Raw genomic sequence first — 19,038 nt, forward strand, 5'->3', positions numbered from 1 at the left:
TTTGTTGCTGTCACTTAGATTAGCAATTCTTCAACAGATCAGCACATGAGGCTAAGAAGGAAAGTTGGAGCTCTACATTGGGAAAACCCAAGACCTTAAAAGACCCAATACCAAGAAAAATATAAAATATTAAATTGCCTAGTAAGAACTAGGCTGAGATGCTCCACAAGGATTGGTCTGTGTTCTGCTCTAGTTGCATTTATTGGTTGGTGGTTCCATCTATCATATAGTGGTCCTCATTAACATTTCACAATGGTTCCTAAGGCTCATGAACAATCTTATTATGAAGTTATGATAGACAATCTAGTTTATCCTTCTTCCTGCTCTTTGAGGAATACTCCTTGAGGAAAGAGTATCCCTCATTTTTTTGCATGTCAAGGTGTATATGCTGTTGAAAAGTGTGAACCTTGTGAAACACTTTCCCTCAGAGGCTTCAGTGGTCCCCTCATGCAATGAGATGCAAAGCTTTTTGACATGTCAGCATTTCATTGGCTGCTGGCTGTAAGGTGGGATTTCACCAACATACTGATTGCAAACAAGGCTTCAACAACATTCTGTGCAAATATGTAAGGGAAATACTGCATGGCCACGTGGTGGCATCACATGATATGACGTCACAGCGCCACGCCCCCTTGAAAATGACGTCATAGCACGAAATCACGCGGGAGTTTCCATTTCGGAGTTGTTCAAGGAGTTGTGCCAGAGCAAGGGAAGGGAAGTGGAGGGCACAGGTGAGTAGTTTAAGGGTGGGGGACACCTCTACAGCACTCCCAGAGCGCTCCCAAGAAGCCACACCATCCTTCCTGGAGAGTTGGTGCTGATGGAGGGAACCAATGGGAGCCCTGGACCACGCGCCTCCCTATTGGTCCACCGACTGGCATGCAAATAAGGGCCGACGTCACTTCCTTGGACAAATCGAGCGCCATTTTCTCTTTCTGGCTTGGGAAGGAAGGAGGAGTAGCAGCCGGAGGTGGGTGGATGGGAGCGCGGGCTCAGTGGGGCTGAGCGGGGCACCCGGTCCGACGCTGCACGGCTGCAGGGCGAGCGGTCGGGGCGAGGATGCTGCGGCTGGTCCTCCTGTTGCCGCCGCCGTTGCCCGTCCTGCTGGGCCACTGAGCGCGGGCTGCAGGTCGAGACCGGGAGGCGGGGCAGGGCGGGGCGGCCGCGGAAGGAGTGACCGAGCAGCCGGCCGACCAAGCAAGCGGCCGCCGAAGGAGGAGGAGGAGGCGGCGCCGGAGGCTGCAACGCGTCCAAGCGCCTCGGGGAGGCACGAGCGCAAGAACCGGCGGGCAGGCAGCGGGCTCCCCCTGCCGGCCGGGCAGGTAGGTGTAAGACTGCGGCGCTTCGCTGAGCCCGGGCTCCCTGGTGCCCAGGGCGGCCTCCTACTCCCTCAGGCCGCCTTGGCAGGAGCCGCCTCGGTGCGCTGCCAGCCAAGCCACAGCCAGAGGGCAACCCCAGCCTCGTGGGGAAGCCCGCCTTCCCTCCCGCGGGCGCGGAGCGGGGAAAAGCCGCGAATGAAAGAAAAGGCTTCTTCCCTCAGCCTGCTCGCTTCTCCCCGGCGCTGCCACCAGCTCTAATAGCTGAGGGGCATAAATAAGGTCCGGGGGCTCCTCGGAGGCTAGGGAGGATGCAATGTCGTGAGGCATTTGGGTTTGCAGGATTTTTATTATAATATTATTCTGCGTTTAACACCACCAGCTCTGCCGCTCTCCTTCATGTGGAACATCAGTGATTTCAGGAAGCCTGTAAACTCTCGACTGCTTCGTTGGAGGATGGCTAAAGCTAGACCCATTTTTTTAAATAAAACCATTTTGGAATACTAAACCAGTTGCTTAAGGCTAAATAGAATTGTGATTTTTTTTAAGGAAGTGCATGAACGGGGTTTGAGTTACAGAGATGGACTGGAGCAAGCTGTCGAGGCTGTTTATAGAGTGGTGGCTGGTTAGTGTGGTACTTTTCTGGTCCCAAGACTTGAGGGTCGGTTTGATAGCGTTGCATATTTTAGGATCTTGCATTTAATTGTCACTGTGGTACTGTATGTGTGATTGGTCTGTTTCCAGCAAGTGATCTGTATTTCCATGGAAGAGTCTGTGAGAGAACTCATATTTCACTGAGACCTGGAATCCAGAACATTTTTCACAAAGTCACGTGTCTGTATGGCCTTAGAGGTGCATGCCTCTCTTTGGTCATAGTGGCTAACCATATGGCAGCTGGAGAGATCATGACATTTTAGGCTTGTAAAGGCTTGAACTTGACTCCCTTGCAAATGTGTTCCTGGCCCACAGTTCAATTAAGAAAGGGAGATCAGGGAAATCGTCAGGAAAGGCAGGATAACCAAAGGTGCAGAGGGTACAAGAGAAGAGGGAAGAAGTCCTGTGCTCACATACAAGTGAGAAGGAAAATAGATAGATTCTTTATTGTCATTACACAAGTGCAACATTGCACAAGTGCAACGAAATTGGATGCCATCCCTTAAAAACAACAAAAGCAAAACAACAACAACAACCAAACAAACCACATTCCAGCCACACCCACACCCACACCCATCAAACTCCCAGGTCACACTATCGAGTTACTGCATTTAAGAAGGCCACAGCTCTTGGATAGAAACTATTTTTCAGTCTATTTGTCCTTGACTTGATGTTTCTGTATCTCCTGCCAGAAGGCAGTAGTACAAACAGACTGTGTCCCGGGTGAGATGCATCCTGCAGGATATTGTTTGCTTTCCTAAGACAACGGGAACCGTACAGTTCTTCCAAAGATGGGAGGGGATGACCAATAATCCTTTGGGCTGTGGTTATGACCTTCTGGAGCACCTTCCTCTTCCTAGCTGTACAGCTGGAGAACCAGGCACAAATACAGTATGTGAGAATGCTCTCTATGGAGCCTCGGTAGAAGGACACCAGCAGTCTCTCACTCAGATTGTTCTTCTTTAAAATGAGAGAGGTAACACTTTGCAGCTCAGACACATTTTGTTTCTGTGACTTTGCCCTCTTTATCTTCTTACTAAAGCACTATTTTTTTCTTTACTCCATTTATATGCAGCTTAATATATTAAAAAAATCTCTCAAATGAAGTACTGTAAACTGAAACAGCAATGAACAATAAATAATACAGAAATACATTTAACAAATAATTGCATTAATGCAATTAACAGTTTACAGAAATACAGTTAACAAATAATTGCTGATACAAATAAGCCACCCCTCCATTCACAGTTCCTTCTCCAGCCTCTGCCCTTTCTCCTGCAGCTTCTTTATTGTCTCTTGGGCAGGGCTTGCATTTATAGGCAGGTATCAAGGTGGGCTCCTGCCAACGTAGCAGTTTGAAAGCACGTCAAAGTGCAAGTAGATAAATAGGTACCGCTCCGGCGGGAGGGTAAATGGCGTTTCCTTGCACTGCTCTGTTTCGCCAGAAGCGGCTTAGTCATGCTGGCCACATGACCCGCAAGCTGTACGCTGGCTCCCTCGGTCAGTAAAGCGAGATGAGCGCCGCAACCCCAGAGTCGGCCACGACTGGACCTAATGGTCAGGGGTCCCTTTACCTTTACCTATTACCACACCTGGCTCCAGGTGCAGTAGGTTTGGTGAATTTCCCAGGGGGGTGCTGAGGATGGGAAAAGGACACCCATCCACTCAAAAGTTATTTCTCCAGCCTCTGCCCTTCTCTTCAGCTGATGTAGTAAACGCTTCAGGAGCTCATAAATTCTATGTGGAAACTTGGTATTTCTGCAGGCAGGTGTATCAATGTAGTCTTTTAAAGAAAACTTAGTGTGTTTGTTGCCTCTCCTAGTCAGCAGTGTTGTCATGGCTGTCTTGGCCTGAGTGTTTAGTCCAGAGTAGACATGCTGAATGATGGCAGGTTAATGATAGAATTGTAGAGTTGGAAAGACTGTGGGTCATATGGTCCAACCCCCTGCAATGCAGGAATCTTAGCTAAAGCATCCATGACAGATGGCTTGAATATGCAATCTGTATTGCCTTATATTAGTTTTTTAAAAATTGTTTAATGCATCTTCACATTTTAAGATCAAACTGGAGAGGCTTTCAAATGTAGTTGTGCACAGAATTGTTCTTCAGATCATGATCTTGAAACGAGGAAGAGCAGGAGAGATCTGTTATGGCTGGAATTTTGCTGCTTGAGAGTCAAAACCACCATTCATGTTCTATGACAGATTATCGTTTCAGCAATTGGATTTGTAGCCAAGGGAAGGCTTTGAGTGAAGTGAAGTTCTCTCCTGTGCATTGATGTAAATGTAAAATTTCCTTATGGTTCTTTTGGTTTTGGTCTTGGTCTTGTAACTCCACTGCTGCTCAAACTTATGTCATTTATCTCTGTCAGCTCTTTGGCCCTTAATATTCAGTGATGTAAATTTTCTGGAAAGTTTTGGAATGGAATTTCTTCCAATGCAAATTAGGCTAATTAAGATAGTGGAATTTGTATTGGAATATTTTCAGTTTCCATGGAATTTCTTTTCTGATTTCCTAGAGAGTTCTAATTTAGTATGCTTATTTATTTTATATATATATATATAGAGTAAACAATGGTTAAAAATTTTGCTTGCCTAACATATTTTAAGGGGTAACTGTTACCATTGAGCCTTTGAAGCAGAACATTTTTCATGGAAAAATAAAGCACTGGAATATTTTCTGTCTCATGTTGACTATGTTGTTATGCAAAACATTATTCTCACATGAGAAAGTGGTGAGCAAACCAAATTATGTATCATGTATAAAGTGGAGCAGTCCAGTCCAGGAATTACGTTTTCCAGTTCACTAGGGTCAGGAACAGCTCCAGTCCAGGTCCTGCATACAAGTTCTATAGAGATCTGATCCTGAAGCAGCTGAAGATGTAAATTTATGGTGGGCTTTCCCCTCTACGTGCTCAGGGGTCCACAGTTTTAGAGGGCTACATCAGAGGCAAGACCCTGAGTCAGAAGAAGGTGAGAGCTTTGTCTCATGACTTTGTCTCACACGCTTTCCAAATGAATGCAGACAAGAGAAACAAAGGAGGAGAAAGTTCTTTGTTCCAGTAGGCACAGCTTACCTTCCATCTCAGTGCTCCCAGGCCAAACATAGACACTTTTGTCTCCTTACCTATGAAAGCTCAGGCAGCAAGTGTGTATCCCAGGAACAGAGTTCAAGAGGAGCCTGGCACATGGTTCAAGATGGAGAGCAGGCATGTATGTGGTGGGCTGCACTGTGGGAAGGTTCCTTGCTTTGACTTTTGTCAGCTCCAGTCTGATACTGCTAAGAAGAGTTTGGATTCGATATCCTGCTTTATCACTACCCAAAGGAATCTCAAAGTGGCTAACATTCTCCTTTCCCTTCCTCCCCCACAACAAACACTCTGTGAGGTGAGTGGGGCTGAGAGACTTCGGAGAAGTGTGACTAGCCCAAGGTCACCCAGCAGCTGCATGTGGAGGAGCGGTTCACCAGATTACGAGTCTACCACTCTTAACCACTACACCACACTGGCTAAGTAAGCAGCTGTGCATAGCACAGTTAACAAGCTTATGCATGGCAGTTACTTACGTACCAGTGCAATGTGTTGTTCTCTTAGACAACAGTTCTAAGTAGCCACAGCATGCTCAGGGGATGGAAAGGGAAGAAGTACATGCATGGTGCTGGATATGTTTTGAAAGCTTTGGTTGCATCCAGTTGCACTGGAAACTTTGCCTGCTTCTTCCACCTGCTGGAATCCTACCACACTGGCATTGCAGTCTTCTGTTTGTATGTGCATTTCATCCTCTGGTTATGCCGCGATATGGCTTTTGCAAAAAATGTGTTAGCTGAATAATGAATAACTTGTGGCTAGCACTGAACAAAAATATGAAAAACCTGAACATTGATAGCTTATAAAATTAGAAATGGTGGGGAAAATTGAACTTGGAGTCACCTGATGAAATTGATTGGTACTAGGCTGAGGGTAGAACAGTAAATAATTAAGGCAACATCTTACATCTTAGAGAATTCACTGCCACACTGTTGTGACTGCGAAGGAAGCATAGGATGTAAGTTTTTAAAATTAAGATGTGGCAATGGCTTTTTTTAAAGGATTGGAGCAATTCATGGGTTCCTCATTGGACTGTGGATATTTTAGCTTCATTGCTGTACAGGTCAGGAATAATAATAATAATAATTTATTATTTGTACCCCGCCCATCTGGCTGGGTTTCCCCAGCCACTCTGGGCGGCTTCCAACAAAGATGAAAAATACACTAAAATGTCACATATTAAAAACTTCCCTGAACAGGGCTGCCTTCAGATGTCTTCTGAATGTCAGGTAGTTGTTTATCGCTTTGACATCTGATGGGAGGGCGCCACTACCGAGAAGGCCCTCTGCCTGGTTTCCTGTAACTTGGCCTCTCGCAGTGAGGGAACCGCCAGAAGGCCCTCGGAGCTGGACCTCAGTGTCCGGGCAGAACGATGGGGGAGGAGACGCTCCTTCAGATATACTGGACTGGGGCCGTTTAGGGCTTTAAAGGTCAGCACCAACACTTTGAATTGTGCTCGGAAACGTACTGGGAGCCAATGTAGGTCTTTCAAGAAGGAAGGGACTTTGCTTCCTTCACACCACAGATGTTGTGGAAGCTGAGTGTGCTGATGGAACATGGACAGAGCAATTTCTCTGATCCTCTTGCATTTCCATGCTAGCATAGGAGGAAGGTACTTTGTTTCCTAGCATAGAAGACGTATGAGCTGACAGAAGAGGCACACAGTGATTTGTACCCCTCCACCAGCCTGTTCCCTCACCTGGATGAAGTTCCATGAATGTGCCTGCATGGAATTCCTGGTCACCCATGATGAGTAATTCAATACAAGGTGGTTATATCTTATTTGTGTACAATAAATTGGAAGTTACAAGGTTAAAGGCAAGCAGTTATGGGAGAAGAATCATAGGCTGGCTTTATTATACAGGAAGTAAGTTACCATGCCCATCACATTGAGTTAGAGAAGATGGTTAGACACTAGATGTCATTCTGGTTGGAATATTTAATGCAGCTACTACAAATGCATCCTTGAACAATCTGTTCTTTGGAAAAAGAAGTGCTTGAAACATCCATATAAAAAAACCTCTTAATACCAAGCTTTCAAATGACACCCTTATCAGTTTTTAGAAGTCACCACATGCAAAAGAACATTCTTGGCTTCATGGAATATTTTATTGTAGTCAATTGATGGTATTATTTTTTACTTGCCAACTGAAAAGTGTCTCAGCCCGTGCTTACAGTCTCGGAGGTATAGCAGTTTCTGTTGCTTTCAGTTTTGCATCAGGTAATTACATTCTGGTACACAGTCGTACCTTGGTTTTCGAACACCTTGGTACTCGTTCAATTTGGCTCCTTAAACGCTGAAAACCCGGAAATAAGTGTTCCGGTTTTTGAACGTTTTTCGTAAGCCCTATGGATTGTTCGGTGGTGGTGTTGCATAGGATGCACATCATATGTCTTGAAAGATGTAGCTATTTTTGTCAGCTAGTATTGTGACATATCACTTGGCAGTGTATAGCAATCCAATTAAAGAGGTGTATCTGAAATTCACACCTTGAGTTTGGCTTCTAAACTCATAATACAAATTACTACTTACATTTCAGTAACTCAGTACTTTGAGCACCTTTTTCAGACAAATAGATGCTGGAAGGAAAATACTGAAGTTTTCTGGTGGTCTCCACTTGGAATTTTATATTTGGGTTCTCTTGCTAATATTTGAACAGCAGAATTGCACCTCTTCAGTAATAAAGAACTTGAGCAGTAGCATTCATGTACAGGCAGGGTGGATAAAAAAAATGATTTTTTTTTTAATGGATTTTTTATGATTTAAATTGGGCTTTTTTTATTTAAATCAGATTTCTTTGATTTAAATCAGATTTTAAAAATAAAATGCTTTTGGAGGAAAAAGCTTTCTAAAGATAGTTTGCTATTTAAGTTACATTATAGTCCAAAGGCTATGCATCAGGAAATAAGGATTTGTTTTAAGTTTTTAATGTGTGCTAAAACTCAGTCTGGTGTTGTTGTTTTTAAATGGTCGTTTAACCACATCAGTTAACAAACATGGATACATATACTATAATTCCAGTTACAGATAGGTAGCCGTGTTGGTCTGCCATAGTCAAAACAAAAAATTCCTTCCAGTAGCACCTTAAAGACCAACTAAGTTAGTTCTAGGTATGAGCTTTCGTGTGCATGCACACTTCTTCAGATACGAAGAAGTATAGGTATCTGAAGAAGTGTGCATGCACACGAAAGCTAATACCTAGAACTAACTTAGTTGGTCTTTAAGGTGCTACTGGAAGGAATTTTTTGTATATACTATAATGTTATTGTTTTAGTTAAATAAATTGTTTAAATTGTTATTAAGGAAATAATCCTTCCAATAAAGTACAGCAAAAATCCTTCCAATAAAGTACAGCAGAAAAGCTGTCTAAGTATAAACAATAATTTCATAATTACCTGTCTTTGTATTTCTGTTAGTATAACCAAAAAAGGAATTTTTGATATAACTGAAAAAACTACTCTGAAAATTTATTATTCCACAAATGAAACCTTCATCTGGTTGTAAATATTAAGATTATACCAGTGATTTAATTTTATTTGATTTAAATCAAATCCACCCTGTGTACAGGTAGTGCTACTGTATTTTTATTGTGTTCAGTAGCACTTACTCCCGGGGAAGTCTGTTCAGAAATTGCAACCTTCCTGTGATAAATATAGCTGCATATGTATTATTTGTTGTTTGCCACAGAAAGTGTAAAATCTACAAATATACTCATTTGTTGAAATACTCAGTCAGATTAATCTGAATTTTCTAAATGCATAAGCATAATTTGAAATATTACAGTTAACGAAATGATGTATATATGTTGTGTCACCTTGTTTTCTAGGCAAAATTCAACATGCTTCAAATTCCTGTGCAAAATCTTGATAATATAAGGAAGGCTCGGAAGAAAGTAAAGGGTATTCTAAAGGATATTGGGCTTGACAGCTGCCAGGAGTTACTTCAGGTAAGACCCTTATAGTTCTCTATTGTCATTCTTCTTAAGTGAGCTCATGAGTCTTATAAGTATGGAAATATTGGTTGAAAAAGAGGAGTGGAAAACCAATTCCAATACAATTGTCCATGAGTAAAACATCATGAGATCCTCTGTAAGTCACTGTGTGCGTGATCATAGGTCTTCAACTGTCTTTTTATAGGATTCAATTTGGGGATTTACTTGTAGCATGCATATTGACTCTTTTTTAAGAGAGAGGTTTGCAGATTGGAACTCTTCAGTTATTTATTTATTTAATACATTTTTTCTCGTATTTCATTTAGGATGACTCTTAGATTACATCCTATGAAACATGACTTGATATATTTCATGTGTCTATTTTTCTTAAAATAAACATAGAAGTAAGTGAAAGCTTTGGTTTGCACAGAAGTAGTACGGTTTGCACAGAAGTACTAATATACTAGTTTGGCTTGTCAAGAAACAGTATTTACAGAATACACAACTCCTTCAACACCTGTAAAGCTAGAAAAAAGACCAACTATGATAGGTCACATGAAAATATGAATGGAATGAGAGATCTTTGTTTAGCTTACAGATTCAAGCAAATGGGTATTGGGCACATTAATCTGAGGCTGTGAAGCTCAAAACATAAGATTTTAAAAACATGATTACTTCAAATACAGTCACCCTACTCTCACTTGGAGTGGGAATGCACATCAGTTAAAAAGACTGGGCATTCCTGCTTCCTCCTTTATTGTGAGAAAAGAATGGGAAAAAGGAAGCGTGTCTTTATGGCACTGGTAGCAGAGATTTGACTAGGCTTCCTTCTGGATAAAGGGCTAGTAGGACTTTGCTCAGATAATTTTGTCTTTGTGGCTGCTGGGGAGCTGTTGGAGTGTGTGTTTATCTTCAACACCTATATATTTTGCTATCGGTGTGCATGCTATGGAAGCTTCAGTAAAGCTGTTAAGCTCACCAACATGAACCAGTTATTTTACTTGGCACACACAAAACACACACTACATATTTACACACTATATACAGGTTACATGTAGGCGTCTCTCCTTTTGGTACCAGAAGGGTTTCTGTACTTTAAAGTTTTTGCTGAATAAAGTCCACACACAAGCCAATTTGCAGTTACAGTGGTACCTCAGGTTACATACGCTTCAGGTTACAGACTCTGCTAATGCAGAAATATTGCTTCAGGTTAAGAACTTTGCTTCAGGATGAGAACAGAAATCGTGCTCCGGCAGCAGCAGGAGGCCCCATTAGCTAAAGTGGTGCTTCAGGTTAAGAACAGTTTCAGGTTAAGAACGGACCTCCAGAACGAATTAAGTACTTAACTTGAGGTACCACTGTATTCCTGCAACAACTTAAAATCTTCTGGTCCCGAAGTCTGGCAATTCTCCAAATCTTCTCAGACAAGCTCTTCTCAAAGTGTTCAGGTAACTCCACAGTTACACAAGGATCCACTCCTTCCTGATAATGACCACAACCAATGACCCATGACCCGTGCTGCAATCTGAGCTCTTTCATACACAGAGTTCAATCTACCTAGTAACACTAATACGGAAGTCACCAGATTTCTGCACTGGCTCCCGGTGGAGTACAGGATCAGGTTTAAGGTGCTGGTTTTAACCTTTAAAGCCCTATACGGCCTAGGACCCTCATACCTACGGGACCGCCTCTCCTGGTATGTCCCACAGAGGAACTTACGGTCTGCAAATAAAAACATCTTGAAGATCTCGGGCCACAGAGAGGTTAGGCTGGCCTCAACTAGAGCCAGGGCCTTTTCGGCCGTGGCTCCAATCTGGTGGAACGCTCTGTCACAAGAGACCAGGGCCCTGCGGGACTTGACATCTTTCCGCAGGGCCTGCAAGACAGAGCTGTTCCACCAGGCCTTTGGTCACGGCGCAGCCTGACCCCCCCTCCTCTGGCAATCTGCACAGATTTTTGCTTATTGGTTGCCATAAATTTGATTTTAATTAATTTTTATAATGAATGTTTTTAGAATCGTTGGATTATTGATTGTTGTTAGCCGCCCTGAGCCCAGCTTCGGCTGGGGAGGGCGGGATATAAATAAAATTTATTATTATTATTATTATTATTATTATTTAGCCAGGTGCATCTCAGCAATGAGAAAGCTCTTTCCTCACTAATAAAATTAACCCCTTAACAGGAGGTTGGCATGAGTTTCTGGTGAATTTGTGCAGGAGTATTAGTCATTGTTTTGCTTTGACTATTTGTTGTGCATGATAAATAATATTTTAATGGTTTTCTGAATTTTGGAAAGACTGAAAGAAAAGTAAAACAAGAATAGAATAGTATTTTTTTGCTGTGTAAAAGCAGCAGAAGCTGGTGGTGATGTTGTAGAGCCTGGAAACAACATACACACAGAGTGAATACAGATGACTAAGTTAACATGTAGCTAACGGGGCCACATTGTAAATGTGTATAGCAATTCAGATAGCTGTGTCTGGCTTTGTTGTGGTATCATGCACATATTGCTGTTGCTCCACCCCTAGTTACTGGCTAGTTCATTGCTATGAAGTGAAAACCTACCCTTCCATGCATTGTTGCCATGATTTGTCACTATTTCCTGTTTGTTTGGGTTTTTGTTGTTGTTGTTTTTTTGTTGTTTTTTTGTTTACAGAAGTTGATAGTCTTAAAAGTTTGCGCCAAGCAGATGAGCAAAATATTGTTTGCTCTTTTAGGAAAAACTGAAGTTCCCCCAAGTTGTTTTTCATTTTCATATTACTATTATTTATACCCCATCCATCTGGCTAGGTTGCCTTTGAAGCCCTCTGGTTTATTAAAGATTATGCATAGGGTTTTTTTAGTTTTTTTAAAACACACACACACACACACACACACACACACACACACACACACCATGAAATCAAGGTCAGTCACAAACACACATTCCATCAGGGCACTTCATTACATCAAACATACAGAACTTTAACTTCAGAGATATGACTATAGTTTCTTGACAAGCAAAGCTTGTTCAGATACACCAGAAATTGTGCATTTTAAAAAAGTCTAGCTCAATTAATTGCAAATATTTAAAACCTTCAAATTGCATAAACTACACTTGAAATAGATTAAACTTGAAATCTGAACAAAGTTAGAAAGGCAGGGGAGACAAGCTGTAAAGAAAACTCTGGCTATGAGACTCTATAGCTTGGGTTAATACCTTCCACACTCAGTGTCACCTGTAGATTACCCACACAGAAGCAAGTAGTGTGGGGAAGCCTTAAGATCTGATAAGCTCACCAAATTTACCACACTTTGAAATCCATTATTGAAAAAAAGGCAACATAGCATATATATTTTTCAAATTACAATTTTAATTTTGAGGTTGTATCCAGTATTGTGTGAGTAGAGCTGTGCTTGTGCCGCCTCTACTCACTAGCCCCTAAAATCTGCTTCAGAGGGTCCCCCAACTCTCTGGAGCAGTTTTTGCTCGTGTTTTGGGACTGCAGGGCAGGGGGGAGTCCTGTTGTGCAAGGGAGGTGTTGTGAGTGAATGGAGCAGAGGCATTGGATACAGCCTGCAGTTTATATCCAACATAATGAACTTATTGACTTAGAATTGTATAAAATAGGGTTTTCTTTTAGTTGCATGCTATTTTAGAAATCTTTGTTGTTGTTTTTTGTAGACTCTGAAAAGTTTTGACCCAGGAGAAAAATATTTCTGCAACACTTCATGGAGTGATGTGTCTCTTTGGGAGTCTGTGACCAGAAGAAGGGTATGTTTATTCATTACAGTTTTCAGAATGCTGTTTGAGCCCACTGGTTTGTAAATACCTAGTGGATTTTTTTTAGCCTTTCTGATAGAGCATGGGATCAATTGTGCAATGCAAACTGTTTCTTAGATGGCTATCAGTCTTAGAAGCTGATTGCAATATAGCAAGAGGTGTGCATGCTTTTCTTAAGTTCACATGGAACTTGGTGTATTATTATTTTTTTGGATGCCATTATAATGACTGATTAGAAGATGAAGAGAAAATGATGGTCTTGAAAATGATGATCTCAAAGAGTAAAGAAACTGTATTATTGTTTCCTGGTGACTAACTGATAACCAAGCAGTAGCTTTCCCTCATTGTTTTCTGTGTTGGCTAGAATCCAAATTTTCACCCAGTTTTTGAATGGGGCTATGGGGTGGGGTTATGTTGCCAGCACAGCAACATAAAACATCTACATCATTTTGCTTGTTCTGCATACAGTTTGTGTTGTTATGCAAGCATATTAGTGATGAGAAAGTTGTGTTCATATAAATGCATAAGATGTTGGCTTTTTGTTAATACTCTCTTGGATGTAGAAAGTTCTGATCGCCTGAAGAAACTTTTGTGTTGACTGAAATTAGTATAGTGGCTTTCAGAACTTTGGTATTTTTATTGGACAATCAGCATAAATATGCCTTTTGTAGATGCCAGTTGAAGTAACTGCCCCTTTTTCTTGTTTTTCAGAGATACAGAACAAATCCGTACTGCTGTAGCCTCTGCAAGTTTTCATCAAAATTTCTTTCTTCTTTCAAAAACCACTTGAACCGTTACCATGAAGATGAAGTTGACCAAGAATTAGTTGTTCCTTGCCCAGAATGTGCATTTGCTTCTCATTCCAAAGTAGTGGGAAAACACCTTCGTATATTTCACTCTAAGAAAAAAATTCAAAACTATAATGTGAGTGGTGGCATGAGACAATTCCGGAGTGATGCAGTAAACTTCATATGCCAGAAATGTCAGTTTACAGACACATTATACTATAATACGAAGAAACATGTATTGGTAACCCACTTCCAAAGCCTAATAAGCACATACTTTGAGGAGAGGCCTGATGAAAGTGAAGAGAATTTTACTGATCACTACTGTAAAAAGTGCAATGCTTTTGCAAACAGTCGGGATTCTTTAATATACCATGTCCTGACATCTGAAGTACACAAAGACCTGGAGAATATATTGAGACCTATAATTTCAGTGCAGCCTAAAAAATCAGGACACTCAAAGTCGCAGCATATCGTCAGTATTGCACCCAAGCCTTCCACAGTTGGAGCCACACCATCGCTGATACCTACCACTGCTTCAGTGGGTTCACCTTCTCCTACGTGTATCCAACTTTCACTTCCATCAGTGAATCAGAATCAGAATGTGGTGCCAACAAAAGCAGTCCCAAACACAGTTGGACCAAGTGCCTCCAGTAGCCTGACACATCCATCATCGTCAGCTTCAGTTGCCCAGACATGTCATACACTACTGCCTAGCCAAGCAGGTCCGAACAATGTGACTCTTCGGTCTGCAGTTCCTCATCCAGTCTTTGTTTCTCATCGACTTCCTGTGAAGCAGCCAGTGAGACCTGACATTCTCTGCCTAAACCAGCCTCCTGGGAGCATAAGTCGAACTGTTCCTCCAGGAGTCCTTTCATTCACTCGGCCTGTCCGGCCTACCCTGCTTCCTGTTAATCAATCTGTTAGGGCCGTTGGCAGTCCAGTTTTGCCGGGGTCTCTCCCTGTAACTCAGCCTGCTGGTTCTCTGAACAGACCCATTGCGGCTAGCTCTGTTCCTGTAAACAGGCCTTCTTCACCTGGCGTCCTTGCTGTAAACCGACCTGTTGGTAGCTTGAACCAGCCCAGTGGTCCTGGGGTCCTTCCAGTCACCCAGGCAATCCCACCAGGGGTTCTTCAGTTTAATCATCCTGTTGCACCTGGAGTTCTTCCTGTAAACCAGTCAGTTGGACCTGGGATTCTCCAGTTCAATCAGCCTGTTGCACCAGGAGTACTTCCTGTAAACCCGTCTGTCAGACCTGGAGTTTCTCAGAATGCTGCTTTACTGACTGCGGGACCTATCCTTCGACAGTTAATTCCAACTGGCAGACAAGTTAATGGGATACCTACGTATACCCTTGCCCCAGTTTCAGTAGCTTTGCCTGTGCCAGCGGGTGGAGGGGTGACAACAGCTCCACCTCCTCAGATGCCTGTTCAGCTGATGCAATCTAGTACAGTTACTCAGCAGTCTCAGGCTCCAGCTACTGTGCCTTCCTCTGTAGTAGTAACTTCTTCCACGAATACCCTCGCCAAGACTTCTGCCTCTGCCTCTGCAATGAGCCTAGCCCTTAAACAGGCCAAGCAGTGGAAGACTTGCCCTGTTTGCAGTGAGCTTTTCCCATCAAACGTCTATCAGGTGCACATGCAAGTGGCTCACAAATGCAGTTCAGGGAAGACGGGCAAGCTTGATACAGACAAAGTTGCAGCCTGTGCACCTTTTCTGAGATGGCTAAAAGATAAGACGGTCAGGTGTTTTTCTTGTAAATGTTTTCTCTCTCAGGCAGAGCTTATAAAACATATTTTCATACATGGATTAGCTTGCCTGTTTTGCACCAGTACTTTTCACGACCTAAAATGCCTTGTGGATCATACTAAAACTGTACATAAGGGGAAGAAGAAACTACATGCAGATTATGATGACAAAGGTTTTCAACTTGAGAGTGATTCGGAAGGTGACCTGGTGTTTCCTCACTTTGACTTCAACATAACTGTAAAAGAAGAACTTTGTGAAAAAGAAGTACACCTAGCATTACTTGCTGGGGTAAATTCAAGGACACTTATTCCTCTGTACATGAAGCTGCAACATGAGACTGCTGATATGAATAATGGCAATAAGAAAGTATCAACTTGCCCTTTTTGTTACGGTGTTTTCACTAGCCTAGAAGCCTACGAGTTCCATTTGAAGGACAGGCACCATATCATGCCAACTGTGCACACCATTTTAAAGACCCCAGCTTTCAAATGTATCCACTGCTGTGGTGTATATACTGGCAACATGACTCTGACTGCTATTGCTGTGCATCTGCTTCGCTGCCGGAGCGCTCCCAAAGACAGCACCCCAGCTGTGAAGATGGAGCTTGAACTCGACGAGAAGAAAGATCTGGCACTTGTGAATGGTGAAAATCATGATGATCCTTCTCTCTCAACAAAGAGGAAACTATCTGATCACCTTTATTCTGTTGCAGAGGACCAAATGAATGATGACCAGCCATTCCTGATTATAGACAGTGGCACAGCCCAAGTTCCAGCTAAGGAAATGACTTTTGTGCCTTCCAAGAGACAAAAGACTGATCATAAGTCTGAAACTAAGGGCCAGCCCTCCGTTGAGAATCTTCACATTTTAGCATTAAATCCAAAGCCATTCCAACAGTGCTCAAATGAAGTTCAGAAACTGTTTCTTATAGATTATTTTCACAAGAAGCCGTATCCCTCTAAAAAGGAGTTAGAGTTACTGTCATCCAGTCTGTGTGCTTGGAAAGTTGACATTGCATCATTCTTTGGGAGAAAGAGACACACCTGCCTAAGGGCAATAAAAAAACTTAAGCCTTCTGTGCTTTTGGGATTCAATATGTCTGAACTTAAAAATGTGAAGCACAGTTTGAATTTAAAATGTGAATCAGAAGATGTGTAATTTTTTTTTTTTAAAAAAACTCTCATAAGGCAATCAAGATTGCATATTCAGGCATCTGATATGGATGCTTTAGTTCAGATTCCTGCATTGCAGGGGGTTGGACTCGACCCTCGGCGTCCTTCCAACTCGATGATTCTTTGAATTGTCTCACTGATTTAGTTTCTTGTGATTATTAAAAGATTAGTACGCAGTGCCTCTTTCATTTGGGCTGTGTGTTCTTTGTGGCAGTAGGGTACAGTATAGTATACCTGAGGCTCTGGGTTTTTGTTTTGTTCTTTTTTGCTGTTCATGGGGTAGTTTTCTCTGCCTATGGTTTTTATACAATTGTGTAACAATTTTCCTGGCTTTTTTTTTAAAGTACAAATTGTTTCTAAAAGTGTATAGGTTTGATAAAATAATAAAACTATTAGGAGGGCCATAATTAAAAAAACCCACCTCCCCTGTCTTTAAAATTAATATGGTTAACTTGTAACCTAATCTTCAGATTGCTCTCCAAATTAACAACAGATTTACCAGTGACAGCTATAACAAATGCAGAAACTTTGATTAATTGAAAAATAGCAGTTGCTGCCTTTAGTTATGAAACATGTAAGCCAAGGATTTGCAAGCACTGTTTTCTAAACTATTTGTTTTACAATAAGAAACTATGAAGGCTTACATAAAAAATGGCAACTTTTCTCCCCTGAAGTTAAAACTTTGGTTTAATAATCCTTGATTTGCATTTTGGAATAAATAAGAGAGAGGAGCTGTCCATTTGATATTGAGCTATAATGACAACCTAGGGATCTTTTCATATGGCTCTATTGCTTGCTGGGAGCTCTGATGACATAGCATACTGTTCCAGGCAGCACTTGGCTATGTACACTTTATGAAGGCTTTTCACTGGCTGCTCTGCTCTATGTTAGCAAATAATCCCAAGCCACTTTTGTTTGGGGCAAGGGATCAAAGACTTCAGCAACACTAGCCTAGTGCAGGCCCTGAGTTTATTGAAGTTTCTCACTGTATTTGAATCAATGTTTATTGAAAGCTCTTGCTATCATTACAGTAGCTGAATTATTTCCTGCGTCACCCAGATGACAACCTTGTCTAAAGTTAGACAAGAGATTGCACATGCAGAGTACTCTTTAAAAACAAATAGGCCTGCGAACAAGGGGCAGGTTTTATTGCTTCTCTTGTCTCTTACTTTTCAGCAATGTATGTTCTGACATCTCTACAGAATACTGTTGTTTTAACCACTAACATTTAACATTCTGTTCAACTTGACTAGGACACCTTATTACTTTAGCATCAAGAAAAGAAAATGATATATTTGGTGTGCTGACTTGACATTGTTTTCTAGTTACTAATGTGTCTTTTATGGCAAGAGAATTTTTGTTAAGGTGAAACTGCATGTAAATAACTGTGCAATTTAAGCAGTTGCATTATAGGCTGTTCAGTTTCTATAAATGTCAGAAAATTGTTCAGAGGGCTTTTTGGTTTGGTTCTATTCTTTAATACAATCTCATCTGACAGTGAATAATGCCAGTGCAAAAAATAAATAAATTCTGCAATGGGGGTCCTGTAGGCACAGGTAGATTATTTACTTTTGTTTCAGCATTGATCCTTATGTATATGCCAGAGCTTGGTGAAAGAAATGGATTCAGGGGTGAAGTAGTAGTGATTACTACTACTTCTACTGTTTTAACTTTGACCTTCATCCATTCATGTGAGAATGCCCAGAGAATGTGGAATAGTGCCTCCCTCTGCCATTTTGTGGAAAAAAACTAGGAGGTAGAAGTAGTGGCAAAAGCAAACTGCTTTTACCTGAAACCCAGATGCTAGCAGTAAGTACAAAACAAAAATCACTGCAGACGTTAAGGAAAGATCAACTTGGCTTTGAGAAATGACGACCTATAAATCAAAACTGACTGAAGTGCAAATATCTGTGTTCAGTGCCGACCAACTAGGCTGAATTTCAACTTGGCCAAAGTTAATATGTGAGCATATTTTAAGTTGCAGGATAAATTATATGACAGTGCTAATTATTATGCTTGGCTCTCACTACAGCACATGCCTGAATACTGCATGTATGATCTGCCAAGAATGGAAGTGAATAGAGGTGTATTAGTGGTGCTTTTGTGAACAGCTCCTCTTTATTTTTCTAGACGCCAAGGAGTGAGAAGAGCACATAAAGCTTGAGCTGCTCCTTACAGTAGGAGAGAGCCTGGTCTGTTACATGTTAGAGCAATTGATCTGTTGACTTCAAATAAACCCAAGTTTTCAATTTTAGATGTGTATAGAAGTTTTTAAAGTGACGTAATGAAGCAGCATTCAAGCAAGCAGCCCTTTGAGAACTCTGTTTCCTGTATACTGTGTCTTAGACCCTGTAGGCAGGCTTGAGCTGTAAAACTCCCAGGCAGCACTACTTCAGGCGACTACTTCAGGCTGAATACATTCTGTGCACCCTTTGATTCTGTAGAGTTATGTTAGTCATCTCATGTTTGGGTGAGATTATAATACATAACTAAGAACTACTATCCTGAAAAGAACCACATTTTATCTCCCCACCAGTATCCCCTGTACAGTAGTGAAGAATTGATTATCAAGAGGGTGCAG

The 19,038-nt window shown here is 41.6% G+C and overlaps 1 protein-coding gene across 5 annotated transcripts; it reads left to right on the forward strand.

Moving 5' to 3' along the window:
* Positions 1-946: 946 nt before the first annotated feature.
* ADNP2 (ADNP homeobox 2) lies at positions 947-18,711 on the forward strand. 5 transcript variants are annotated; one of them, XM_081873373.1, is made up of 5 exons: positions 1,277-1,322; positions 5,357-5,481; positions 8,883-9,002; positions 12,652-12,741; positions 13,462-18,711. In XM_081873373.1, exons 3-5 carry the CDS (start codon positions 8,895-8,897, stop codon positions 16,441-16,443), a joined length of 3,180 nt encoding a protein of 1,059 aa, XP_081729499.1. In that variant the 5' UTR covers positions 1,277-1,322; positions 5,357-5,481; positions 8,883-8,894; the 3' UTR covers positions 16,444-18,711. The 5 variants fall into 5 exon arrangements, with proteins under 5 accessions (XP_081729500.1, XP_081729502.1, XP_081729499.1 ...); XM_081873374.1 differs by lacking the exons at positions 1,277-1,322; positions 5,357-5,481 and adding an exon at positions 947-970; XM_081873376.1 differs by lacking the exon at positions 5,357-5,481 and having other exon boundaries at positions 990-1,322.
* Positions 18,712-19,038: the final 327 nt, after the last annotated feature.

This window comes from Podarcis erhardii, assembly GCF_964252035.2.
Source record: "Podarcis erhardii genome assembly, chromosome: 8".
Classification (NCBI taxonomy): Eukaryota; Metazoa; Chordata; class Lepidosauria; order Squamata; family Lacertidae; genus Podarcis; species Podarcis erhardii.